General features: G+C 45.8%; 1 protein-coding gene across 3 annotated transcripts; it reads right to left on the reverse strand.

The window, feature by feature from the left end:
- Nucleotides 1-27,135, reverse strand: med16 (mediator complex subunit 16). 3 transcript variants are annotated; one of them, XM_034530899.1, is made up of 16 exons: nucleotides 26,844-27,135; nucleotides 25,807-25,856; nucleotides 13,421-13,528; nucleotides 13,165-13,334; nucleotides 12,497-12,778; nucleotides 12,272-12,421; nucleotides 10,126-10,231; nucleotides 9,894-10,049; nucleotides 9,588-9,808; nucleotides 9,250-9,456; nucleotides 8,863-9,073; nucleotides 8,110-8,243; nucleotides 7,430-7,622; nucleotides 503-719; nucleotides 315-398; nucleotides 1-228 (listed from the first exon to the last, which is right to left on the reverse strand). In XM_034530899.1, exons 3-16 carry the CDS (start codon nucleotides 13,515-13,517, stop codon nucleotides 102-104), a joined length of 2,355 nt encoding a protein of 784 aa, XP_034386790.1. In that variant the 5' UTR covers nucleotides 13,518-13,528; nucleotides 25,807-25,856; nucleotides 26,844-27,135; the 3' UTR covers nucleotides 1-101. The 3 variants fall into 3 exon arrangements, with proteins under 3 accessions (XP_034386790.1, XP_034386789.1, XP_034386791.1); XM_034530898.1 differs by having other exon boundaries at nucleotides 25,807-25,971; nucleotides 26,844-27,133; XM_034530900.1 differs by lacking the exon at nucleotides 26,844-27,135 and adding an exon at nucleotides 26,057-26,075.
- Nucleotides 27,136-27,516: the final 381 nt, after the last annotated feature.

Consider the following 27,516-nt stretch of genomic DNA (forward strand, 5'->3'; position numbering starts at 1 on the left):
TAACTTTCCAGCGTAAAAGTCCATAAAACATCTTTTATTTTGACAGTTTTATTACAAAGTAAAATAAAAAAAAAACTTTATTTACAGGTTTATTTGGAGGTTCAGCTGAGTGTTGCAGGGATCCTCCTCCACAGACCTCCACACAAACAGTTCTTGATCCAGCGCTGCTCCCACTGCTTCATTGCGTTGGTCTTGTTTGGAGAGCGAAGCATCGTCACACAGCCGCACCTGAAGAATCACACACAACATTTAACATGTTACTGAACCTGGGGAAACAGGTGACTGTGCTGTGACATCATTTCCTGTGGACTCACCTGGTGCAGGCCTTGCTCTCCTCAGTGGGACAGACGCCCATATGGACACAACGCAGGTTATCCATCTTCTGAGAGCCAGGACTCCTACACACACACACACACACACACACACACCGTGTTCTGTTTACTTGTACATGTGATCATCTCTTTGTGTTCAACCTGCAGTCCCTTAGGTTCAGGTGTGTTACCTGGTGAAGACCTCCAGCGGGGCAGTGAAACCGGCGCCAGGCAGAGACGAGGCTTTTCCAAACTGCAGCCTGAGCGGGTGTTTACCCTGCAGCTTGACAACGACACCATCATTAACTGGGAGCCAGTCCATACTGGGAACCAGCAGCTGACTGGGCAGCAGGCAGCACTCATCTATCAGAGTCTCATCGGGGTCCTGGGGGGGTCCATCTTCCCGGGCTGAGACAAAGAAAGCGTCTTTGAGTGTCTAGAAAAGCGCTATATAAATGATAAATGATGATCGTAGTGTCTCTATACAATCTGTGTGGGTCAATAATGTGATCGTAGTGTCTCTATACCATCTGTGTGGATCAATAACGTGATCGTAATGTCTCTATACCATCGGTGTGGATCAATAACGTGATCGTAGTGTCTCTATACCATCGGTGTGGATCAATAACGTGATCGTAGTGTCTCTATACCATCGGTGTGGATCAATAACGTGATCGTAGTGTCTCTATACCATCGGTGTGGATCAATAACGTGATCGTAGTGTCTCTATACCATCGGTGTGGATCAATAACGTGATCGTAGTGTCTCTATGTGATCGGTGTGGATCAATAACGTGATCGGTAGTCTCAATGCGATCGGTGTGGATCAATAACGTGATCGTAGTGTCTCTATACCATCGGTGTGGATCAATAACGTGATCGTAGTGTCTCTATACCATCGGTGTGGATCAATAACGTGATCGTAGTGTCTCTATACCATCGGTGTGGATCAATAACGTGATCGTAGTGTCTCTATACCATCGGTGTGGATCAATAACGTGATCGTAGTGTCTCTATGTGATCGGTGTGGATCAATAATGTGATCGTAGTGTCTCTATACCATCGGTGTGGATCAATAACGTGATCGTAGTGTCTCTATACCATCGGTGTGGATCAATAACGTGATCGTAGTGTCTCTATACCATCGGTGTGGATCAATAATGTGGTCGTAGTGTCTCTATACCATCGGTGTGGATCAATAACGTGATCGTAGTGTCTCTATGTGATCGGTGTGGATCAATAATGTGATCGTAATGTCTCTATACCATCGGTGTGGATCAATAACGTGATCGTAGTGTCTCTATACCATCGGTGTGGATCAATAACGTGATCGTAGTGTCTCTATACCATCGGTGTGGATCAATAACGTGATCGTAGTGTCTCTATACCATCGGTGTGGATCAATAATGTGATCATAGTGTCTCTATACCATCGGTGTGGATCAATAACGTGATCGTAGTGTCTCTATACCATCGGTGTGGATCAATAATGTGATCATAGTGTCTCTATACCATCGGTGTGGATCAATAACGTGATCATAGTGTCTCTATACCATCGGTGTGGATCAATAACGTGATCGTAGTGTCTCTATGTGATCGGTGTGGATCAATAACGTGATCGGTAGTCTCAATGCGATCGGTGTGGATCAATAACGTGATCGTAGTGTCTCTATACCATCGGTGTGGATCAATAACGTGATCGTAGTGTCTCTATACCATCGGTGTGGATCAATAACGTGATCGGTAGTCTCAATGCGATCGGTGTGGATCAATAACGTGATCGTAGTGTCTCTATACCATCGGTGTGGATCAATAACGTGATCGTAGTGTCTCTATACCATCGGTGTGGATCAATAACGTGATCGTAGTGTCTCTATGTGATCGGTGTGGATCAATAACGTGATCGTAGTGTCTCTATACCATCGGTGTGGATCAATAACGTGATCGTAGTGTCTCTATACCATCGGTGTGGATCAATAACGTGATCGTAGTGTCTCTATGTGATCGGTGTGGATCAATAACGTGATCGTAGTGTCTCTATACCATCGGTGTGGATCAATAATGTGATCGTAGTGTCTCTATACCATCGGTGTGGATCAATAACGTGATCATAGTGTCTCTATACCATCGGTGTGGATCAATAACGTGATCGTAGTGTCTCTATACCATCGGTGTGGATCAATAACGTGATCGTAGTGTCTCTATACCATCGGTGTGGATCAATAACGTGATCGTAGTGTCTCTATACCATCGGTGTGGATCAATAACGTGATCGTAGTGTCTCTATACCATCGGTGTGGATCAATAACGTGATCGTAGTGTCTCTATACCATCGGTGTGGATCAATAATGTGATCGTAGTGTCTCTATACCATCGGTGTGGATCAATAACGTGGTCGTAGTGTCTCTATACCATCGGTGTGGATCAATAACGTGATCGTAGTGTCTCTATGTGATCGGTGTGGATCAATAATGTGATCGTAATGTCTCTATACCATCGGTGTGGATCAATAACGTGATCGTAGTGTCTCTATACCATCGGTGTGGATCAATAACGTGATCGTAGTGTCTCTATACCATCGGTGTGGATCAATAATGTGATCGTAGTGTCTCTATACCATCGGTGTGGATCAATAACGTGATCGTAGTGTCTCTATACCATCGGTGTGGATCAATAACATGATCGTAGTGTCTCTATACCATCGGTGTGGATCAATAACGTGATCGTAGTGTCTCTATACCATCGGTGTGGATCAATAACGTGATCGTAGTGTCTCTATGTGATCGGTGTGGATCAATAATGTGATCGTAATGTCTCTATACCATCGGTGTGGATCAATAACGTGATCGTAGTGTCTCTATGTGATCGGTGTGGATCAATAATGTGATCGTAATGTCTCTATACCATCGGTGTGGATCAATAACGTGATCGTAGTGTCTCTATACCATCGGTGTGGATCAATAACGTGATCGTAGTGTCTCTATACCATCGGTGTGGATCAATAACGTGATCGTAGTGTCTCTATACCATCGGTGTGGATCAATAATGTGGTCGTAGTGTCTCTATACCATCGGTGTGGATCAATAACGTGATCATAGTGTCTCTATACCATCGGTGTGGATCAATAATGTGATCGTAATGTCTCTATACCATCGGTGTGGATCAATAACGTGATCGTAGTGTCTCTATACCATCGGTGTGGATCAATAACGTGATCATAGTGTCTCTATACCATCGGTGTGGATCAATAATGTGATCGTAATGTCTCTATACCATCGGTGTGGATCAATAACGTGATCGTAATGTCTCTATGTGATCGGTGTGGATCAATAATGTGATCGTAATGTCTCTATACCATCGGTGTGGATCAATAACGTGATCGTAGTGTCTCTATACCATCGGTGTGGATCAATAACGTGATCGTAGTGTCTCTATACCATCGGTGTGGATCAATAATGTGATCGTAATGTCTCTATACCATCGGTGTGGATCAATAACGTGATCGTAGTGTCTCTATACCATCGGTGTGGATCAATAACGTGATCGTAGTGTCTCTATGTGATCGGTGTGGATCAATAACGTGGTCGTAGTGTCTCTATGTGATCGGTGTGGATCAATAACGTGATCGTAGTGTCTCTATACCATCGGTGTGGATCAATAATGTGATCGTAGTGTCTCTATACCATCGGTGTGGATCAATAATGTGATCGTAATGTCTCTATACCATCGGTGTGGATCAATAACGTGATCGTAGTGTCTCTATACCATCGGTGTGGATCAATAACGTGATCATAGTGTCTCTATACCATCGGTGTGGATCAATAATGTGATCGTAGTGTCTCTATACCATCGGTGTGGATCAATAACGTGATCATAGTGTCTCTATACCATCGGTGTGGATCAATAATGTGATCGTAATGTCTCTATACCATCGGTGTGGATCAATAACGTGATCGTAATGTCTCTATGTGATCGGTGTGGATCAATAATGTGATCGTAATGTCTCTATACCATCGGTGTGGATCAATAACGTGATCGTAGTGTCTCTATACCATCGGTGTGGATCAATAATGTGATCGTAATGTCTCTATACCATCGGTGTGGATCAATAACGTGATCGTAGTGTCTCTATACCATCGGTGTGGATCAATAACGTGATCATAGTGTCTCTATACCATCGGTGTGGATCAATAATGTGATCGTAATGTCTCTATACCATCGGTGTGGATCAATAACGTGATCGTAGTGTCTCTATACCATCGGTGTGGATCAATAACGTGATCGTAGTGTCTCTATACCATCGGTGTGGATCAATAACGTGATCGTAGTGTCTCTATGTGATCGGTGTGGATCAATAACGTGGTCGTAGTGTCTCTATGTGATCGGTGTGGATCAATAACGTGATCGTAGTGTCTCTATACCATCGGTGTGGATCAATAATGTGATCGTAATGTCTCTATACCATCGGTGTGGATCAATAACGTGATCGTAGTGTCTCTATACCATCGGTGTGGATCAATAACGTGATCATAGTGTCTCTATACCATCGGTGTGGATCAATAATGTGATCGTAATGTCTCTATACCATCGGTGTGGATCAATAACGTGATCGTAGTGTCTCTATACCATCGGTGTGGATCAATAACGTGATCGTAGTGTCTCTATACCATCGGTGTGGATCAATAACGTGATCGTAGTGTCTCTATGTGATCGGTGTGGATCAATAACGTGGTCGTAGTGTCTCTATACCATCGGTGTGGATCAATAACGTGATCGTAGTGTCTCTATACCATCGGTGTGGATCAATAACGTGATCGTAGTGTCTCTATACCATCGGTGTGGATCAATAATGTGATCGTAGTGTCTCTATACCATCGGTGTGGATCAATAACGTGATCGTAATGTCTCTATACCATCGGTGTGGATCAATAATGTGATCGTAATGTCTCTATACCATCGGTGTGGATCAATAACGTGATCGTAGTGTCTCTATACCATCGGTGTGGATCAATAACGTGATCGTAGTGTCTCTATGTGATCGGTGTGGATCAATAACGTGATCGTAGTGTCTCTATACCATCGGTGTGGATCAATAACGTGATCGTAGTGTCTCTATGTGATCGGTGTGGATCAATAACGTGATCGTAGTGTCTCTATGTGATCGGTGTGGATCAATAACGTGATCGTAGTGTCTCTATACCATCGGTGTGGATCAATAACGTGATCGTAGTGTCTCTATACCATCGGTGTGGATCAATAACGTGATCGTAGTGTCTCTATGTGATCGGTGTGGATCAATAACGTGATCGTAGTGTCTCTATACCATCGGTGTGGATCAATAACGTGATCGTAGTGTCTCTATGTGATCGGTGTGGATCAATAACGTGATCGTAGTGTCTCTACGTGATCGGTGTGGATCAATAACGTGATCGTAGTGTCTCTATACCATCGGTGTGGATCAATAACGTGATCGTAGTGTCTCTATACCATCGGTGTGGATCAATAACGTGATCGTAGTGTCTCTATACCATCGGTGTGGATCAATAACGTGATCGTAGTGTCTCTATACCATCGGTGTGGATCAATAACGTGATCGTAGTGTCTCTATGTGATCGGTGTGGATCAATAACGTGATCGTAGTGTCTCTATACCATCGGTGTGGATCAATAACGTGATCGTAGTGTCTCTATGTGATCGGTGTGGATCAATAACGTGATCGTAGTGTCTCTACGTGATCGGTGTGGATCAATAACGTGATCGTAGTGTCTCTATACCATCGGTGTGGATCAATAACGTGATCGTAGTGTCTCTATGTGATCGGTGTGGATCAATAACGTGATCGTAGTGTCTCTACGTGATCGGTGTGGATCAATAACGTGATCGTAGTGTCTCTATACCATCGGTGTGGATCAATAACGTGATCGTAGTGTCTCTATACGATCGGTGTGGATCAATAACGTGATCGTAGTGTCTCTATACCATCGGTGTGGATCAATAACGTGATCGTAGTGTCTCTATACCATCGGTGTGGATCAATAACGTGATCGTAGTGTCTCTATGTGATCGGTGTGGATCAATAACGTGATCGTAGTGTCTCTATACCATCGGTGTGGATCAATAACGTGATCGTAGTGTCTCTATGTGATCGGTGTGGATCAATAACGTGATCGTAGTGTCTCTACGTGATCGGTGTGGATCAATAACGTGATCGTAGTGTCTCTATACCATCGGTGTGGATCAATAACGTGATCGTAGTGTCTCTATACCATCGGTGTGGATCAATAACGTGATCGTAGTGTCTCTATACCATCGGTGTGGATCAATAACGTGATCGTAGTGTCTCTATACCATCGGTGTGGATCAATAACGTGATCGTAGTGTCTCTATGTGATCGGTGTGGATCAATAACGTGATCGTAGTGTCTCTATACCATCGGTGTGGATCAATAACGTGATCGTAGTGTCTCTATGTGATCGGTGTGGATCAATAACGTGATCGTAGTGTCTCTACGTGATCGGTGTGGATCAATAACGTGATCGTAGTGTCTCTATACCATCGGTGTGGATCAATAACGTGATCGTAGTGTCTCTATGTGATCGGTGTGGATCAATAACGTGATCGTAGTGTCTCTACGTGATCGGTGTGGATCAATAACGTGATCGTAGTGTCTCTATACCATCGGTGTGGATCAATAACGTGATCGTAGTGTCTCTATACCATCGGTGTGGATCAATAACGTGATCGTAGTGTCTCTATACCATCGGTGTGGATCAATAACGTGATCGTAGTGTCTCTATACCATCGGTGTGGATCAATAACGTGATCGTAGTGTCTCTATGTGATCGGTGTGGATCAATAACGTGATCGTAGTGTCTCTATACCATCGGTGTGGATCAATAACGTGATCGTAGTGTCTCTATGTGATCGGTGTGGATCAATAACGTGATCGTAGTGTCTCTACGTGATCGGTGTGGATCAATAACGTGATCGTAGTGTCTCTATACCATCGGTGTGGATCAATAACGTGATCGTAGTGTCTCTATACCATCGGTGTGGATCAATAACGTGATCGTAGTGTCTCTATACCATCGGTGTGGATCAATAACGTGATCGGCCTTACAGCAGAGCCACAGCTTGGTGAGCAGCCTGAACAGCAGCTGCATGCTGTCCTGGTTGTCCGACGTGGCCGTGAAGGTGGGCAGGCAGCCCGGCTTCAGGAGGCCCCAGATCCGGATCATCACCAGCATCTCCCTCAGCATCCCCAGAGACGCCCCGTCCCTCATGAAGCCGAACCCGGGCCGGACCACGGAGCCCTGTGGGACCAGAGACCACATCGACATGGGGACCACAGTACAGACCACTATGAACAGGTCTGTAGTCTGACCGTTCTCATGGGGACCACACCACAGGTCTGTAGTCTTAGCTTTCTCATGGGGACCACAGTACAGACCACCATGAACAGGTCTGTGGTCTTAGCTTTCTCATGGGGACCACAGTACAGACCACCATGAACAGGTCTGTGGTCTTAGCTTTCTCATGGGGACCACAGTACAGACCACCATGAACAGGTCTGTGGTCTGACCCTTCTCATGAGGTCAAGCACAGGCTTTTAACTTTAGTGGGTTTGTCCATCAAGGTCAGGTATATGTTATTGGGTTCTGGTCTTGTCTGTGGTTTCTTGGGTTCTGGTTTTGTATCGAGGAGGGAAAGGCCTCTTCCTCATAATTCACCTCAAGTTCCCGATAAAGGAATATCAGCTGTTAGTCGTTGTTGCCGTTAGCGATGTTCTTCTTAGCTCACCTGGTTGGGCAAGTTGGCCAGCAGGTAGAGGACAAAGTCTCCCACCCATTGGATGAGCTGCTGCAGGGACTGAAGGGGGGGCCCGTCCAACACAAACTCCTCCGTCTTCAGATTGATCATCACCTTATCAATGTCTGAGGAGACAGTGATCAATCAGTGGTCATCCTCACCTGTGTAGATATCTCACCTGTCCCTCAGGTGTCTCACCAGTGTGTTGATATCTCACCTGTCCCTCAGGTGTCTCACCAGTGTGTTGATATCTCACCTGTGTGTTGATATCTCACCTGTGTGTTGATATCTCACCAGTGTGTTGATATCTCACCTGTCCCTCAGGTATCTCACATGTCCCTCAGATATCTCACCAGTGTGTTGACATCTCACCTGTTCCTCAGGTGTCTCACCTGTCCCTCAGATATCTCACCAGTGTGTTGACATCTCACCTGTTCCTCAGGTGTCTCACCTGTGTGTTGATATCTCACCTGTGTGTTGATATCTCACCTGTTCCTCAGGTGTCTCACCTGTCCCTCAGGTATCTCACCAGTGTGTTGATATCTCACCTGTTCCTCAGGTGTCTCACCTGTCCCTCAGGTATCTCACCAGTGTGTTGACATCTCACCTGTCCCTCAGGTATCTCACCAGTGTGTTGATATCTCACCTATCCCTCAGGTATCTCACCTGTCCCTCAGATATCTCACCAGTGTGTTGACATCTCACCTGTCCCTCAGGTATCTCACCAGTGTGTTGACATCTCACCTGTGTCGATGTTCTTGGCGCAGATCTCGGTCAGCCGGTCTCCTGGACTCTTGTCAGGTGTGTTGAGGACGTGCGGCCTCAGTAGAGACTTCAAGGTGGAGCTGATGGCGATCAGCAGCAGTTTGGCGTGGAAGTCGCAGGCTCGAGCCGCTGTTGCCGTGGAGAGTTTACAGAGAGACGCCTTTACTGCCACGATGCGCGTGGCCAGAACCTGAGACAGATCACACAGCTACACTGAGGCATCATGGGAAGTGGAGTTTGGTTCCAGAATCATGACGTGAAGTTGTTTTTGTCTTTAAATAGCAAATGAAAGTAAAGATGAACTGAATGTGGAACCGGTTCTATGCACTTCAACAGAATAGAGGTCCGATCTGATAACCTGCTGACCTGCTGCAGTGCCTGGTTCTGCCTCATGTACTCCTCGTGCAGCTTTTCCACCAGGTTGTGGACCATGGTGGGCTGTACGTGCAGCAGGACGTCCCACCAGTCGTAGCCCGTCACCATGCAGTACTCCAACAGGAACAGCAGGTGGCGCAGTGTCGTGTTCATCTCCAGTACCTGACCCATAGAGGGCGACACTCGCAGCATGTGGAGCTGAGGAGGACACTTGTAATTACCTTATTGAAGACTAGAAGATGCAATTCCCATGACAGTTGTAACTTAATCAGCCCACGTAGAGATGCACACAGGCTTCTAACCACCAGTGGTCAGGTGTGTGTTCTCACCTTCCCGTGGTTGTCAACTCCAGCCAGTGCTAGTGAGGTCCATGAGAACTGCAGGGCCTTGAAGTGGAGGGCGGGGCCTCCGGTTCTTTGGCGTTTTATGGCGGACTCGTCTCCGGGTCTCTGACCCGAGGAGGACGAGGAGCCGTAGAAAACTCCCATCATGTGGAGGGACAGACGATGGAGGATCTGAATACTGCCGTCATGGAAGGCCAAAGCCACACCTGACAGCACAGGAGAAAACAGATCCTTAGACCAGGTCCCGGTGCCAACACACTCTCACAGCCGGTGGACAGGCCGAGCGCTCACCGAGTCCAGGGCAGAACTTGGTGTCTGACGCCACCTTCAGGTCCGTGTTGGAGATGGAGATGGGTAGTTTGGGCAGAGCGATGGCTGACACTCGCTCCAGATCGTTGGTGGTCGTCAAGATCCTCCATTTCAGGATGGTGGGCTGCTTCTCCCCAACTGGACACAGGAGGGAGGTCAGAGGTCAAACATCCAGCACTGAGCGTGACCCAGTTGAACCAGTGTGGTCTCTTACCAACAGGTGATCGGTGCTGGAAGATGTTGTTGACAGGAAGTCCCTCCTTCCTCAGAGACCAACACTCCACGATACTGCCACTCTGATTGGACGCACACAGCAGAACCTGCAACACACACACGTTTTCTGTCAGGTTCTCCTCTCTGGTCTATTCTTCATGTTTTACTGGTCTCCGATCTGTCAAATCACAACTCCTGACATGTGTTCGTAAGAGCCACACGTGTATTATTTGGTAAATCAGAATTTCAGGAAAGTTTATAATTTACTTTCTGAATTACGGAATAATTTATGTTAATGACAGGTGCTCCCTGGACGGAGATTTAATGACGTCATGACAGCAGCAGGTGCAAAGCAATGAGCTGCATTAGGCACTAGAGCACATAGTTGTTCTACCTTAACAGATCGTATGATCAAGAGAGTTATTTTGTGTATGTAGTAACGTTTTTTGCTACATCAAATAAAGACAAAAGGAAAAGAAGGATACAATCTCATGTTATTCGCTTAAGGAAGGAACTCAATGTGTCTGCAGCTCTTTAGCGGCTTAACAAGAACCACACCGATGAAATGCCGCTATAGTGTTGTTCTACTACCTGGTTCTACGGGTTCCCCAGGTTCTCCCTGTTACCTGTTCAGAGTTCTCTGTGGTTCTCCCTGTTACCTGTTGTCATGTGGTTCTCCCTGTTACCTGTTCAGAGTTCTCTCTGGTTCTCCCTGTTACCTGTTCAGTTATCTCTGGTTCTCCCTGTTACCTGTTGTCATGTGGTTCTCCCTGTTACCTGTTCAGAGTTCTCTCTGGTTCTCCCTGTTACCTGTTCAGTTCTCTCTGGTTCTCCCTGTTACCTGTTGTCATGTGGTTCTCCCCGTTACCTGTTCAGTTCTCTCTGGTTCTCCCTGTTACCTGTTCAGAGTTGTCTCTGGTTCTCCCTGTTACCTGTTGTCATGTGGTTCTCCCTGTTACCTGTTCAGAGTTTTCTCTGGTTCTCCCTGTTACCTATTGTCATGTGGTTCTCCCTGTTACCTGTTCAGAGTTCTCTCTGGTTCTCCCTGTTACCTGTTGTCATGTGGTTCTCCCTGTTATAAGTTCAGAGTTCTCTCTGGTTCTCCGTTACCTGTTGTCATGTGGTTCTCCCTGTTACCTGTTGTCATGTGGTTCTCCCTGTTACCTGTTCAGAGTTCTCTCTGGTTCTCCCTGTTACCTGTTGTCATGTGGTTCTCCCTGTTACCTGTTCAGAGTTCTCTCTGGTTCTCCCTGTTAACTGTTCAGTTCTCTCTGGTTCTCCCTGTTACCTGTTGTCATGTGGTTCTCCCTGTTACCTGTTGTCATGTGGTTCTCCCTGTTACCTGTTCAGAGTTCTCTCTGGTTCTCCCTGTTACCTGTTGTCATGTGGTTCTCCCTGTTACCTGTTCAGAGTTCTCTCTGGTTCTCCCTGTTACCTGTTCAGAGTTCTCTCTGGTTCTCCCTGTTACCTGTTCAGTTCTCTCTGGTTCTCCCTGTTACCTGTTGTCATGTGGTTCTCCCCGTTACCTGTTCAGAGTTCTCTCTGGTTCTCCCTGTTGTCATGTGGTTCTCCCTGTTACCTGTTCAGAGTTCTCTCTGGTTCTCCCTGTTACCTGTTGTCATGTGGTTCTCCCTGTTACCTGTTCAGAGTTCTCTCTGGTTCTCCCTGTTACCTGTTCAGAGTTCTCTCTGGTTCTCCCTGTTACCTGTTCAGTTCTCTCTGGTTCTCCCTGTTACCTGTTGTCATGTGGTTCTCCCCGTTACCTGTGGAGAGTTCTCTCTGGTTCTCCCTGTTACCTGTTGTCATGTGGTTCTCCCTGTTACCTGTTGTCATGTGGTTCTCCCTGTTACCTGTTCAGAGTTCTCTCTGGTTCTCCCTGTTACCTGTTGTCATGTGGTTCTCCCTGTTACCTGTTCAGAGTTCTCTCTGGTTCTCCCTGTTACCTGTTCAGAGTTCTCTCTGGTTCTCCCTGTTACCTGTTCAGTTCTCTCTGGTTCTCCCTGTTACCTGTTGTCATGTGGTTCTCCCCGTTACCTGTTCAGAGTTCTCTCTGGTTCTCCCTGTTGTCATGTGGTTCTCCCTGTTACCTGTTCAGAGTTCTCTCTGGTTCTCCCTGTTACCTGTTGTCATGTGGTTCTCCCTGTTACCTGTTCAGAGTTCTCTCTGGTGAGGAACTTGAGGTGGGTGACTGCTGGGTACTTCTCCCTCCTCAGAGAGTCGGTGGTGCACCGTAGGAACAGCGAGGGCAACAGTTCGGTGTCGATGCGGCACTTCTCACTCACGACGCTCACGACCACCTGAACACAGAGAACGTGGTTATTGTTCCTGGAGTCCGCGGTGGTCAGATAACACCAAGATAATGAGGTTCTGACCTTGTAGAACTGGACAGGGGACGAGCTGCTTCCGTCGGTTGCCGCCACCACAATGTTCCCTCCTCCGGTAAAGGCGATGTCGGCTAACGCCACCCGTCCCCTCAGCCGGCAAAGACTCTCGCTGGCCGTCAGCAGAGCGCCGCCCGGCTTCAACAACGACACGGTAACCAACCCACTGACGGTCACCGCCAGCCAGCCCTCCATCGGCTTCCCACCAAACAGAGTCAGGGACGGAGAGAACTTCACCCTGGAAAACTTCTCACCGAAGTTTGTAGAACCCGACTGAACCCACAGGAAACAAGGAACATGTGATTAATATTATGGATGTGTAATGGAATACAGGGAAGAAACGGCAATCCAGGGACCACAAAACCATAAGCCCTTATTGTACAAAGGTGAATGGACTGTACTGGTAAAGCGCTTTAACACTTCATGTCATCATTCACACCCATTCACACACTGATGGGAGGGGCCACGGTGATGGGAGGAGCTATCGTGACGGGAGGAGCTATCATGCAAGGTGCCACCTGCCCATCAGGACTAACATTCATACACCACAGGAACAATTTGGGGTTCAGTCTGTTGTCCCCCTCCATGGGGCCTGACAATGCCCTGATGAAGCTGATTGAGGGACTACAATAAAGGTTTTTGAAGATGTTCTGTGTTACCATCTCGACGTGGAGAGCCAGCTTCACTCCGTTGTGCAGCCAGCTCAGAGCCACGATAGGATCTCCGTCCAGAGAGCTGGAGAGGACGCTCTCCCAGCTGTTTACCAGGTGATCCGACATAGACCAACACTTAATCTGCCCGTCACCATCTGCAGACAGCAGTCTTGAGCCTCAACACACAAATAGATCAATAAACACACTAAACAGATCAATATCAATAAACAGATCAATAAACACTCATGAGGTTAAACCTTACCTGATTGATCCCATTCCAGACAGGAAATGACCTCAGTGTGGCCAGAGCTGATGGAGTAAACATCCCAAGGGTGCTCAGTGTCGATGATGTGGATCATGTGACTAACATCTGGGGAACACACACACAAATACACACACACACAGTTGTTGTATTAATCCGGTCAGCTGACTTTCTGTTGGTTTAGGTGTTCTAGGTGTGTCGTAAGACGTGTGTTGCAGCTACATCTGTGCTGCAGGTGTGTTGTAGTTGTGTCTGTGCTGCAGGTGTGTTGTAGATGTGTCTGTGCTGCAGGTGTGTTGTAGTTGTGTCTGTGCTGCAGGTGTGTTGCAGCTACATCTGTGCTGCAGGTGTGTTGTAGTTGTGTCTGTGCTGCAGGTGTGTTGTAGATGTGTCTGTGCTGCAGGTGTGTTGCAGGTACATCTGTGCTGCAGGTGTGTTGTAGTTGTGTCTGTGCTGCAGGTGTGTTGTAGATGTGTCTGTGCTGCAGGTGTGTTGTAGTTGTGTCTGATGCAGGTGTGTTGCAGCTACATCTGTGCTGCAGGTGTGTTGTAGTTGTGTCTGTGCTGCAGATGTGTTGTAGATGTGTCTGTGCTGCAGGTGTGTTGTAGTTGTGCCTGTGCTGCAGGTGTGTTGTAGATGTGTCTGTGCTGCAGGTGTGTTGTAGATGTGTCTGTGCTGCAGGTGTGTTGTAGATGTGTCTGTGCTGCAGGTGTGTTGTAGATGTGTCTGTGCTGCAGGTGTGTTGTAGATGTGTCTGTGCTGCAGGTGTGTTGTAGTTGTGTCTGTGCTGCAGGTGTGTTGTAGATGTGTCTGTGCTGCAGGTGTGTTGTAGATGTGTGTGTGCTGCAGTGTGTTGCAGGTACGTCTGTGCTGCAGGTGTGTTGTAGGTGTGTCTGGGCTGCAGGTGTGTTGTAGGTACATCTGTGATGCAGGTGTGTTGTAGGTACATCTGTGATGCAGGTGTGTTTCAGGTACGTCTGTGCTGCAGGTGTGTTGCAGGTACGTCTGTGATGCAGGTGTGTTGTAGGTACGTCTGTGCTGCAGGTGTGTTGCAGGTACGTCTGTGCTGCAGGTGTGTTGTAGGTGTGTCTGGGCTGCAGGTGTGTTGTAGGTGTGTCTGGGCTGCAGGTGTGTTGTATTTACGTCTGTGTTGCAGATGTGTCATAGATGTGTCTGTGCTGCAGGTGTGTTGTAAGTGCTTCTGTGCTGCAGGTGTGTTGTAGGTGCGTCTGTGATGCAGGTGTGTTTCAGGTACGTCTGTGCTGCAGGTGTGTTGCAGGTACGTCTGTGATGCAGGTGTGTTGCAGGTGCGTTTGTGATGCAGGTGTGTTGTAGGTGCGTTTGTGATGCAGGTGTGTTGTAGGTGCGTTTGTGCTGCAGGTGTGTTGTAGGTGCGTTTGTGCTGCAGGTGTGTTGTAGGTGCGTCTGTGCTGCAGGTGTGTTGTAGGTGTGTCTGTGCTGCAGGTGTGTTGTAGGTGCGTCTGTGCTGCAGGTGTGTTGTAGGTGCGTTTGTGCTGCAGGTGTGTTGTAGGTGCGTTTGTGCTGCAGGTGTGTTGTAGGTGCGTCTGTGCTGCAGGTGTGTTGTAGGTGTGTCTGTGCTGCAGGTGTGTTGTAGGTGCGTCTGTGCTGCAGGTGTGTTGTAGGTGCGTTTGTGCTGCAGGTGTGTTGTAGGTGCGTTTGTGCTGCAGGTGTGTTGTAGGTGCGTTTGTGATGCAGGTGTGTTGTAGGTGCGTTTGTGCTGCAGGTGTGTTGTAGGTGCGTCTGTGCTGCAGGTGCGTCTGTGCTGCAGGTGTGTTGTAGATGTGTCTGTGCTGCAGGTGTGTTGTAGATGTGTCTGTGCTGCAGGTGTGTTGCAGGTACATCTGTGCTGCAGGTGTGTTGTAGATGTGTCTGTGCTGCAGGTGTGTTGTAGGTACATCTGTGCTGCAGGTGTGTTGTAGATGTGTCTGTGATGCAGGTGTGTTGTAGGTGTGTCTGTGCTGCAGGTGTGTTGTAGGTGTGTCTGGGCTGCAGGTGTGTTGTAGGTGTGTCTGGGCTGCAGGTGTGTTGTAGATGTGTTGTATTTACGTCTGTGCTGCAGATGTGTCATAGATGTGTCTGTGCTGCAGGTGTGTTGTAAGTGCTTCTGTGATGCAGGTGTGTTGTAGGTACGTCTGTGCTGCAGGTGTGTTGCAGGTACGTCTGTGATACAGGTGTGTTGTAGGTGCGTCTGTGCTGCAGGTGTGCTGTAGGTGCGTCTGTGCTGCAGGTGTGTTGTAGGTGCGTTTGTGATGCAGGTGTGTTGTAGGTGCATTTGTGATGCAGGTGTGTTGTAGGTACGTCTGTGCTGCAGGTGTGTTGTAGGTGCATTTGTGATGCAGGTGTGTTGTAGGTACGTCTGTGCTGCAGGTGTGTTGTAGGTGCGTTTGTGATGCAGGTGTGTTGTAGGTGCGTTTGTGATGCAGGTGTGTTGTAGGTACGTCTGTGCTGCAGGTGTGTTGTAGGTACGTCTGTGCTGCAGGTGTGTTGTAGGTGTGTTTGTGATTGTTAGGTTGTGGTGGATTTTATATATATTTGCACATGTAGATAAAAGAAGTTTATGTTTTAAATTAATACATAAAGAAAGATATGATAATTAATTTGGAATATTCTGGAGGAATGTATTGTGAAACATAAGAGAGGATCACTGTTTTATTATTCTGTTTTAATGACAAATGTAATGATTAACTGTATGATGCATGAGAATGAATGAATGTTTTATTGTTTAGACAATAGTTAAAATGGATGCCGATTGAAACCTAATGTGTTGCTTTTATTCGGAAGGCAGGATAATAGGGTTTTATTGTGAAGGGGAACTTCCTGTCCTTGACCGGAAGAGTGAGCTTTGACCTCGCCTGTTTACTAATTGGCGTAGCGAGTAGAACTGCGGCATCCTTTGAACTGACCAATGGAACTAACCTTTAGGTGTGAATTCATTTGCATGACCATACTAATAGCCGAGCATTTGTTCTGGGGACATGGTTCTACTGGTCTGGAGACTCGAGACAGCCCCGGTCTGTGGCTCCTTGGGAGCTGCACTCCGTCTGTGGAGAGTTCCTCCTTTCTGGCCCCACGATCGTGAACGCTACATGAGTATTATCTTTGCCATTAAATATTGTTAAACTTTAACTCGAATCCTGAATTTCCTGCGGCCACGGGACCCGGAGCTTTGAACACGAATCTTACAATTTGGTGACCACCGACGTGAGCTGCTGTGGCCTCGTGGCTGAGGAACTGGGCCCGCTAGATCCACGCCTTTCCACACGATGGCCAACTCATTATCGGTAAGCTTGGAACCTGTTTCATCGAATCCTGCATAGCTTAATATAGACACTTTAGCGTGTGGATTGGTGCGGAGCTTGTTGGACCAGGCTAAAACATTTAGCGTGAAAACACGACATAGAATAAGGACTAAGCTAGGTCCGTGGTGAAGATGATCCTCATTTAGTGTTTTTATGTTTGTTTTGTGTTGTGTGGTACTGTTAAATGTGTGTATTTCTGTTGTAAGTCGCACGAGCATATTGAACGAGACTGGTTACGCGAAGATAGTGCCGCATTGTTCCTAAAGAGTTGAAGTCCGTGAGAACGGCCTGCCGGAGTTTATTTATTTAAACTCCCCACAGTGAGGAGTTAGTGAGCGTTACGTAGAAGCTATTCGCCATAATCTATTGTCCGCTACAAACATTTCCGCCTTAGACTCTTTAGGGACGCACATTGAATTTAACGTCCAGTAGTCCACAATAGATAAATCGTTCCGCGACGCGACTGATTAGCAGCGTGGAGGGTTCAAGTCCCCCAGCGAAGACTGGCGCAAGAATTGATATGGGCTATTGTAAGAAATAAGATAAATAAGTTACCGTGATAAACCAGTTGTTACAAACAGGTCTGTAGAGTGAAGAGAGCAAGAGCCCCACCTACCTTGGGACCGTTTGGGACAGTTTTCTATGCAGTACAGCGTGCTATTGTTGTAAATACTGTAAATATATATATATTCCATAATTAGAAGAGACAAGCACAGGGAAGACAGGATAAGGGTAGAATAGAATCCCACTTATACCATTTTGAGCCCCTGATGAATAAGTAGTTAAACCTTTTTGAGAGAAGAGAGGAAAAAGGAGATCAGAGGACACAGACAAAGGGTTATAAAATAACCATTTTTTTTCCCCCTGCAAGACCACATGTGGGTCACAAGTGTTTAGAATACACGTCTTTGCCAGTGAAAGCCATTCACCATCAGGTTTGACACCTAGTGGTTGAACCCCCCCCACCCCCCATGGAGTGCCCTAGGGATTAACCTTATTGGCACCATCGTGTTGAATAGTGAAAGGACAGTGGTAAACCACTGATGCATTATTCTTTTTGATTTAAGTATTGCCAGTTTATTACAGCAATTGATTTTCTCGTTATTGCCAGTTTTTTGAATAAAAGTAATTGATTTATTATTTGCTTTACTCATGATTGTCGGATTTTGATTAAGACTTATTGTTTGATTTCTCATTATTACCGGTTTTGATTAAAAGTAATTGTTTTATCGTTTGCTTTTCTCATAATTGGCGGTTTTGGTTCTCATGCCATTTGTTTTTCATTATTGACGATTCTTTGATTAAAGGTAATTGTTTTATCGTTTGCTTTTCTCATAATTGGCAGTTTTTGTGATCATATCATTTGCTTGTTTATGCTGGGCGGTTAAAAGTAATTGTTAAAAAATTGCTTAAAATAACGTTTTTTTCCCATTGATTTGGTTGAAACGCAGGAGAAGCCTGTATAAGCGTAGAACAGAGTTCCGTTTATACCAATGGGCCCCTGTTAAATAATTTGCTTATTAAAAGTACACAGGAGAAGCCTGTATAAAGTGTTGGACAGAGTCCCACTTATACTGATTGGGCCCCTAGTGATTCATTAGCATAAAATAACAAGTTTTTCCCATTTTTGACAGCTGAAGGCTGTATCATGTGCTTTGTGCTTGGCTGTGTGGACTGTACGTAATCGTTGTTCCATTTGCATAAAGTAACACATTTTTCCCATTTTTGTCTAAATTTACATTGTCCTAATTGCAGTGTATAACCTTATTCCCTCTAACCTATTATTGTCCAATTGCAGTGTATAACTTTTTTCCCTTCCTAACTTGAAGATTTTTCCCAATCGCATCACACTTGCACGTTAGATACATAGTGTGAAAATATTTTATTTTTTAATTTATTCAAAAAAATTAATTTTTAATTTTTTGGATAAATTTTAATCTGAAATTTTATTTTTCCTTCTACATTTACATTTCCTTATATAAAGCCAGTCAGTACCCATTCTCGGAAAATGTCGAGCCAACTTCAATCAAGACTCAGGTCGCTTGGATTGGAGACATCCTCTATGCTGCTATGAACCTGATAGTTCAAGCCAAAAGACTGAATAAGAAGCTGAGGAAATATGTTCAGCAATGTCATACCGAGGGTTTACTTGACGTAACAACCCTGGAGGGGCCCACAGAAGACCAGAAGTTACTCTGATGAGAGTGCTCAAGCTGAAAGACAAACAGAAAGGAAAATTGGTTCACGTCCCGATCAGCAGACGTCACCAGAACCAATGAAGCCATTGTGTAGGCAAGACTGCCACGACATGGCATAGCAGTGAATGAAGACAACACTGCTCGGAGGTGCCAGGAAGAAGCAACACCCCGAAAGAACCCAAAGAAGAAACAAACAGGAATAAAGAGCTGTCGATGGAGACAGCCCCTGTACTTCTGCCATCAGCCCCAGTTCCCACCCCTTCCATCTATCCCATCATATGTTAATACCCTCCCCCGTACGCCCACAGCCCACTTAAAAGAGAAGCTCCACACACCATGGCCCCAGTAGAGAGACTATTAGGAGGCAGTGTAGAGTTTGACTCCACAGAAAGCAGAACAGTCGCAGACCTGATGAACAAGGTCGCACAGCTGCAGAGGGCATTAGCTGGCCGAGAAAAGGGCAGAGAAAGGGATGCTAGACAAAGTCAGCAAAGAGAGGAGGAAGACAGGGACCTAATGAGAAGAGAATTATGGTGGAAGAAAGAGAGGGAAAGAAAGGCAGAGGAAGGTGAACTGTCACATGCAGAGCTGTCAGAACAGGGTAAAGACAACGTCAGTCCATCACATTACCATTAAGAAAGGCTCAAAGGAAGCCTAGGAGAGGCGCCAAGTCATGACCTCCCCAATTCAGAGCGTCCCAATAGATACAAATAGGAGATAGGTCCCACCCAGATACCACTCCCTCGCTCATTAACGCCATCCCTAACCAAACAACAGGCGATGGACGCATATGGACTGCGTCCTGGTGGCACCCCACCTCCAGCTCAGAGCCCCCACCTCCAGCTCTGAGCCTCCATTCTAATCGCATGGCTAACTGCGACACCTCAGCGAGAAGAGGAGCCAAATCAAGACCCCACCCCCCTCCACCCCCATCTCACAAGAAGAGGAGCCCTGCTTGACCTTTCCGGTCAATTAACTGTGCTATGCAACTGGCGCAGAGGAGGAGACAGCCTCCAAGACAGCAGAGGAGGAGACAGCCTCCAGGGATCACGACAACACCTCCCGAGGAGAGCAAAGGAAGGCATAAGCTACAAGCCTCCACCACGACAGTCAGATGTCAGTGGCAGCAACAAGCCCAGTGTGCTGTGAAGAAGAAGAGGGAAATGCCAGATTCAGGCACCTATCATGACATTGAGCAATGGCACACCTCAATACAAGCCATATAATCCCAGAGATACTCCCGACATGGCCAACCTAGCCAGCATCAAGCTAAAGTCAGATGAAGAAGCCATGGTGTACCTGAAGAAAGCAGCTGACGCCTGGGAATCAGCTACAGGCACCAGACATGACAGGAACCTGACATACCTGAACATGTGGAAGGCTGCTGTAATAGCAGGTCTCCCGGACAAGTTGAGTCGTGAGCAACATACGGTGGGCATAAAGAATGACACCTTTGAAGTGTGGAAGAAACACATCACACACCACATCACTCAGCACCACGAGGATGATGAAGAAGAAAAGGCAACCAAAGATGAGCTGTCAATGAGACTCCTGAAGCTACAGATAGCAAAAGAGGACACAGAGGCTGCTAAGCACGGCCCACAAGCGCGAAAGCAGATGGCTGCTGTTAGCAACCTCGTCGTCCAGATCCAGGAAGCAGTGGGCAAAGCCCTGGACCAATATAAAGAAGAGGAGAAAGACAGAGACAAGTCCAGAGGATCCAGAAGAGACAGGTGGCGAGAACCTTGTCGTATCTGTGACAGACTTGGGCACAGGGCTGAGGAATGTTACAGTCGCCCTGATGCAGCTAGAGGCAGAGGAAGCCCACAAAGAGGAGGATTTGGACGACACATTCCAAACCAGAACCAGATGCCTGCAAGAATAGTGCAGGATGAAGATTATGTGGATCTTCTATGAAGAGGCCCAGAGGGCCCGGCGCAGTGAATAATGGTTCCAAATGGGCGAGAACCTATCATCACCTGTGCCATAGATGCCATGGATTATGACACAACATCCATATGTCATGCCAGAAGATCCCTACCGTTGCACCTACAACTACGCCGCCGCCTAAGAAGAAAAGGAGGGTGAAGCTGAAGTCATCAGAACAGAAGCCATAATTGTAGGAAAAGAAGGAGTTGCAGCTGAATGTTTACTATCTGCAGACCAAAGAGACTGGTATGCACTGCGACCTGACTCTGCCCCTCACATCACACTACTGATCAGAGCAGGTCATGAAGCAAGACATATTGGCCCCATGATGGAGAGTCTCAAAAGACAGGTGGATTCCAACCAAATCCCCATATCTGTCCCACACCCCCAATGGTGATTATTGGAGGATACAGCAACACTCGTATTCCAAGGGACAACTCCGACATCTTGACCTTGACAGAAATCATGGAAGGGAACACTCGAACCATCCCTCCACTGATGAAATGTTGGAAGAAGTGCCACCACAAATATGGTCAAGAGGAGACTATGATGTTGGCCACACCACTCAACATAACGTGGTAATGACTTTGAAACCAGATCAAGACACGGTCTGGCGCTATCAATATCCGCTGCAACAAGAACAAAGAGATGGCATTCGAGAGACAATATGAAGCAGCCATACTCATCGACGCAGAGTCCAACTGGAATACATAGATATTACCAGACAAAAATCCGGTAACAGAGGCTGGAGAATGGTTCATGACCTAAGAACCATCAACAAAGCCACAATTGCACAGAACATTCAAGTGCCAAACCCGTAATGCCACAAGGCTACAGAGATAGCCCGGGTTTGTTTAATGCAGCCCTGAAGCAAGACCTCAAAGACTTCATATTACCGGAATACACAGTACTTGTAGAGTACATGGATGATCTGCTGTTAAGCTGCACCAACTGCAGAAATTTGTCTTAGAGTGACGAAAGACCTTCTAATGCTGTTAACCAAAGCAGGTTATGAGGTGAAGCGCTCAAAGACTCAGATTGCAAAAATGCAGTGTCATTCCTGGGACAACTGATCTCAGGAGACTCGTGCGCTCTGTCTGCGGGACAGAGGTCGGACATTTTGAGTGCAGCTAAACCAAAGACAGTACAAGAGATGCTGTCATTCCTGGGCCTAACAGGCTACAGTCGACACTACGTTCCTGACTTCACGTCTCTCACACAGCCATTCAGAGACATAACTGCAGCAGGAAGCCGAAACATGGAAGCTCTGCTCACATGGACAAATGATGCAGAAGAGGCATTCGCAAAGACCAAACAAGAAGTTGGCTAAGCCTCAAAGCTGTCTACACCTGACCACAACAGGCCCTTCCATCTTGATGTTTCTGAATCAAGCGGGATAGTGTCCGCTGTTTTGTTTCAGAAAAAGGAGGGAGGAGAGAGACCTGATGTACGACAGCTCGAAGTTAGACCACATCGAAAAAGGTCAAAACAGGTTGCACAAGACACTTGGCAGTCCTGAAAAGAGCAATTGAGAAAACTGCTCATGTTGTGATGTGTCTTGAGCTCAAGGTCAACACAGAACATGGAGTTCTTGCCTAAGTTGACCTCAAGTGCATTCTCGATGACAAGATAAGATTTCAAAAGTCTTACAACAGCTAAATATCACAGTCTCATACGAGCCAAACGACATGGCCGATGGACTTAATGTGAAGATGGAAATATTGCCGCATACTCAGTCGTGCAGCAACAAGAGAAAAGACATTCAACCATTTCTGCGGAAATCATCGCACAGCCAGCATCTGCACAGCTAGCAGAAGTAGTGGCATTGACAAAAGCACAAAAGTCAATTGAAGCAATTACTGAGAGCCATCCTGCTACCACGACACGTAGCAGTGATGAAGTGTAAAGGACACCAGACCACAAAGACAAAAGTGGCAGAAGGCAACAAAGCCGCTGACCTCGCAGCAAAGAAGGCAGCAGGCTATGTGAAACAAAGGACAGACATAGCCGCACCGGAACTCCCAAAACTCGGAATAGAAGACATCAAGCTCATGCAGAAAGAAGCAGAGCAGAGCAGAATCAGTGGGACACAATGGAGCCGTCCAAAAGAAAGGACTCTGGAGATCACATGATGGACATAGTGGCACCTGCAAGGATGTGTCAAGGTCTCATCAGACAGGCACATGGTCCCTCTCACGTGAATCCCAAAAGAACAGAGGAGGAAGTTTCCATCCTCTGGTGGCATCCTATATGACTGAGATGGTGAAACTCATCACCATGAATGTCCCACCTGCAATGATTTTGGTATGAAAAGACCATACAGATGTCCCCAAGGAGAGTTCCTAGTGCCAGATGCTCCATTCAAAGAAATATGCATCGACTACACCGATATGGGTGCAGAAAACAGGAAGAGAGGTTTCAGATACCTACTCGTGATGATCGACAGATACACCAGATGGGTGGAAGCGATCCCCTGCAAGAAAGAAGACTCAAAGACAGTCTTAAAATGGCCGAAGAAGGAACTCATCACGAGATATGAAGTTCCAAGGAGAATAGGGTCTGACCACGGCACACACTTTGCAAACAAACACTTACAAGAGGTGGAAAGACACCTAGGAATTACACATGCACACGGAGCAGTCTATCACCCACAATCACAGGGTATAGTCGAGAGAGCTAATCGGACGATTATGTCAAAGATAGCTGAAATATGTCATGGCACAAAATACCTAGCTGCAAATATTTTGGAGAAGAAATGAGAGATTTCATTTTCTCTTTCAGTAGGTGTTCGAGCAAGAGAGGAGAGCCAGACGAATACCAGCTCGCAATCAGATCCTAGCAGGATTTGAAATAGTTAAAAGAACATAGAGTTGTTCAATTACATATAATATAATCCGCAGAGATAAATAAATTAAGAGATAAATAATTTAAAATAGATGGGATTGGACGAGTAATTAAGACTCCGTTGGACAACAGAAGCGCATTTAATAGTTGATTCCTCCCACGGTTGAGAAGCTGTTCCTCACACAGAGTTCGAGATTGCTAATCTGATCCTTGATAATTTGGTTCGAGATTGCTAATCTGATCCTTGATAATTTAGTTTGAGATTGCTAGTCCGAACCTGGATAATTCAGTTCCTTAAGAAATAATTTTTGAGATAATTTTTGAGAAGATTAAAAGAAAACATAGAAATAGAATGACTACTTCTCAGACATGTTGGAGAATTGGTTCGGGAAATATGGAAATTATTTCCAAATATATTTCAGATATCCAACTTTAGTTAGAGCCGGCGCAGAAAGCTGCTCTGTGTGTTTTAATTCTCTCCCACAGCTACACTCTCCATCGTCGACCTTCATCGTGTACCTGGCTGCCTGCTGTGATGGACCTCACCAACAGATGTGCTGCCAACAGAGGAGTATCGTGCACCTTTAACACATTGATTCAAATTAAAAAATCACGGAAGTATGATGACAATAAAATAAATATAGTGTTTGAACTTGCTGTTTTCCTTTTACTCGAGGAAATCGAGGAATGGAGGAATGCAGAGGAGGAGACCATGGAGGAGATGAGCATGCAGAGAAAGGAGACCATCAAGAAGATGAGAGTGCAGAGAAAGAAGATGCACATAGACATATGCACAGATAGACACATATCTGATCACAACACTCCTAGACTTTAGTTACTTTGCAGAGCAGGGTCAAAAGGAGGGAGTGATATTGTTTTTTCTTCCACAGGTATTGATAATAAAGATTGTATTACAGTGATGTTTACAGTGCGGTGAAATAAAATCCAATACAAGTTGTTTATACTATGGAATAGTATAAAAGGAGGGACTGTTAGGTTGTGGTGGATTTTATATATATTTGCACATGTAGATAAAAGAAGTTTATGTTTTAAATTAATACATAAAGAAAGATATGATAATTAATTTGGAATATTCTGGAGGAATGTATTATGAAGCATAAGAGAGGATCACTGTTTTATTATTCTGTTTTAATGACAAATGTAATGATTAACTGTATGATGCATGAGAATGAATGAATGTTTTATTGTTTAGACAATAGTTAAAATGGATTTGCATGACCATACTAATAGCCGAGCATTTGTTCTGGGGACATGGTTCTACTGGTCTGGAGACTCGAGACAGCCCCGGTCTGTGGCTCCTTGGGAGCTGCACTCCGTCTGTGGAGAGTTCCTCCTTTCTGGCCCCACGATCGTGAACGCTACATGAGTATTATCTTTGCCATTAAATATTGTTAAACTTTAACTCGAATCCTGAATTTCCTGCGGCCACGGGACCCGGAGCTTTGAACACGAATCTTACATGATGCAGGTGTGTTGTAGGTGCGTTTGTGATGCAGGTGTGTTGTAGGTGCGTTTGTGATGCAGGTGTGTTGTAGGTACGTCTGTGCTGCAGGTGTGTTGTAGGTGCGTTTGTGCTGCAGGTGTGTTGTAGGTGCGTTTGTGTTGCAGGTGTGTTGTAGGTGTGTTGTAGTTGCTTCTGTGCTGCAGGTGTGTTGTAGGTACGTTTGTGATGCAGGTGTGTTGTAGGTGCTTCTGTGCTGCAGGTGTGTTGCAGGTACGTTTGTGATGCAGGTGTGTTGTAGGTGCTTCTGTGCTGCAGGTGTGTTGCAGGTACGTTTGTGATGCAGGTGTGTTGTAGGTGCTTCTGTGCTGCAGGTGTGTTGCAGGTACATCTGTGCTGCAGGTGTGTTGCAGGTACGTCTGTGCTGCAGGTGTGTTGTAGATGTGTCTGTGCTGCAGGTGTGTTGTAGGTGCTTCTGTGCTGCAGGTGTGTTGCAGGTACATCTGTGCTGCAGGTGTGTTGTAGTTGCGTCTGTGCTGCAGGTGTGTTGTAGTTGCGTCTGTGCTGCAGGTGTGTTGCAGGTACATCTGTGCTGCAGGTGTGTTGTAGTTGCGTCTGTGCTGCAGGTGTTACCTTTGTCGTCGTCCTCGCCCTTCAGGTCGGTGCTGAAGGCCACCAGGTTCCTGCAGGACCAGGAGCAGACCAGAGGGATAGAGGGACAGTGAGTGCTCTTTGGACGCTTCTCCCACTCGCACATGTACGCCAACTCCATGTTTTAACCACAGAAGAAGACCTCACCTAAAGACACAGGCAGACAGGTGGTCACATTGGAGAACAACAAGTAACATTTGGGTTCTCTATTTAAAATACGAAATCAAATTACCTTTATCTGTATATCGTCAAAATCATAAACGAGCAGCAAAGTGTTTCAGACATCAAAAGAACACAATGCAGATACACATAAATAAATATATATTTACACACACACACATATATAAATAAATATATAAATCTGAACGAGGTCTGTAAACTGCAAGTAGTCTCCTTAAGAAGAGAATTTAGAAGTACTGTGGGTCAGTGGTTAGCAGGTCCGTCTTTCAACCAGGGGGTTAGTGGTTCAATCCCCGCCCTAGTCGATGTGTCCTTGAGCAACACACTTAACCCTGCATTGTTCCCTGTAGCTGTTCTATAGTGTATGAATGTAACATGATTGTAAGTCGCTTTGGATAAAAGCGTCAGCTAAATGACATGTAATGTAAAATTTTACCCTTATTTAAAACGGGTCTTTGAGGAACCGGGTCTCATTTAAAACGGGTCTTTGAGGAACCAGGTCTCATTTAAAACGGGTCTTTGAGGAACCGGGTCTCCTTTAAAACGGGTCTCATTTAAACCGGGTCTCATTTAAAACGGGTCTTTGAGGAACCGGGTCTCATTTAAACCGGGTCTCATTTAAAACGGGTCTTTGAGGAACCGGGTCTCATTTAAACCGGGTCTCATTTAAAACGGGTCTTTGAGGAACCGGGTCTCATTTAAAACGGGTCTTTGAGGAACCGGGTCTCATTTAAACCGGGTCTTTGAAGAACCGGGTCTCATTTAAAACCGGGTTTTTGAGGAACCGGGTCTCGCGCTGTGTCTATGTAGCTAGCAGCTATATGCTAACGTTAGCTTACCTGACTTGGTTTTGGCTTCAAACAAAACAAAACTTCTTAAAAATAAGACAATGATAGAAGAGTCTTTGGCATTAAATATAATGGTCGCTGTTGTAACAAACAAACCTTCCTCCTGTTACTCACTCAAAGTACCAAGACCCCGCAGTTCATAGGGTGTCGCTGCAGAAGCCTGTCTGTAGGATATTATATAATATATATATATTTCAACAATAAAGTAGAAACTATAACTCTCGATTAAAACGGTGAACACGTGTTTGACTTGTTGTTAAATATGTTCTACTTAGTGTTTGACTCTTCTTTGTTGGATTGTAAACGGTGTTTTTCTAACATGGCGGCAGCGGGGCAGCCTTCTCTACTGTCACAGGAGAATTATTGGCCCTGAGCGAGGTCTGCCAGGGTCATCAAATAAATGAATCTATATATAGATAACATATTTTAGTTCATTTGTTATCGCAGCAGCCAGAATATGAACATTGATCAGTATCATGTTGTATCATAAAAATGTTTTTTTAATCTTATTGTTCTAACATTACACGTTATGAAAGTGCCAAAACAAATATTTATCATAAAAGTTGACATGTTGTCATATGAAATATTACTAACACGTTGATGTAAATTAAAAAGTGAAAGTGTATTTTATTTGTTTCAAAGCAGAATGTTTATTCATTAGTCT

Source organism: Cyclopterus lumpus, chromosome 4, assembly GCF_009769545.1.
Source record: "Cyclopterus lumpus isolate fCycLum1 chromosome 4, fCycLum1.pri, whole genome shotgun sequence".
Classification (NCBI taxonomy): Eukaryota; Metazoa; Chordata; class Actinopteri; order Perciformes; family Cyclopteridae; genus Cyclopterus; species Cyclopterus lumpus.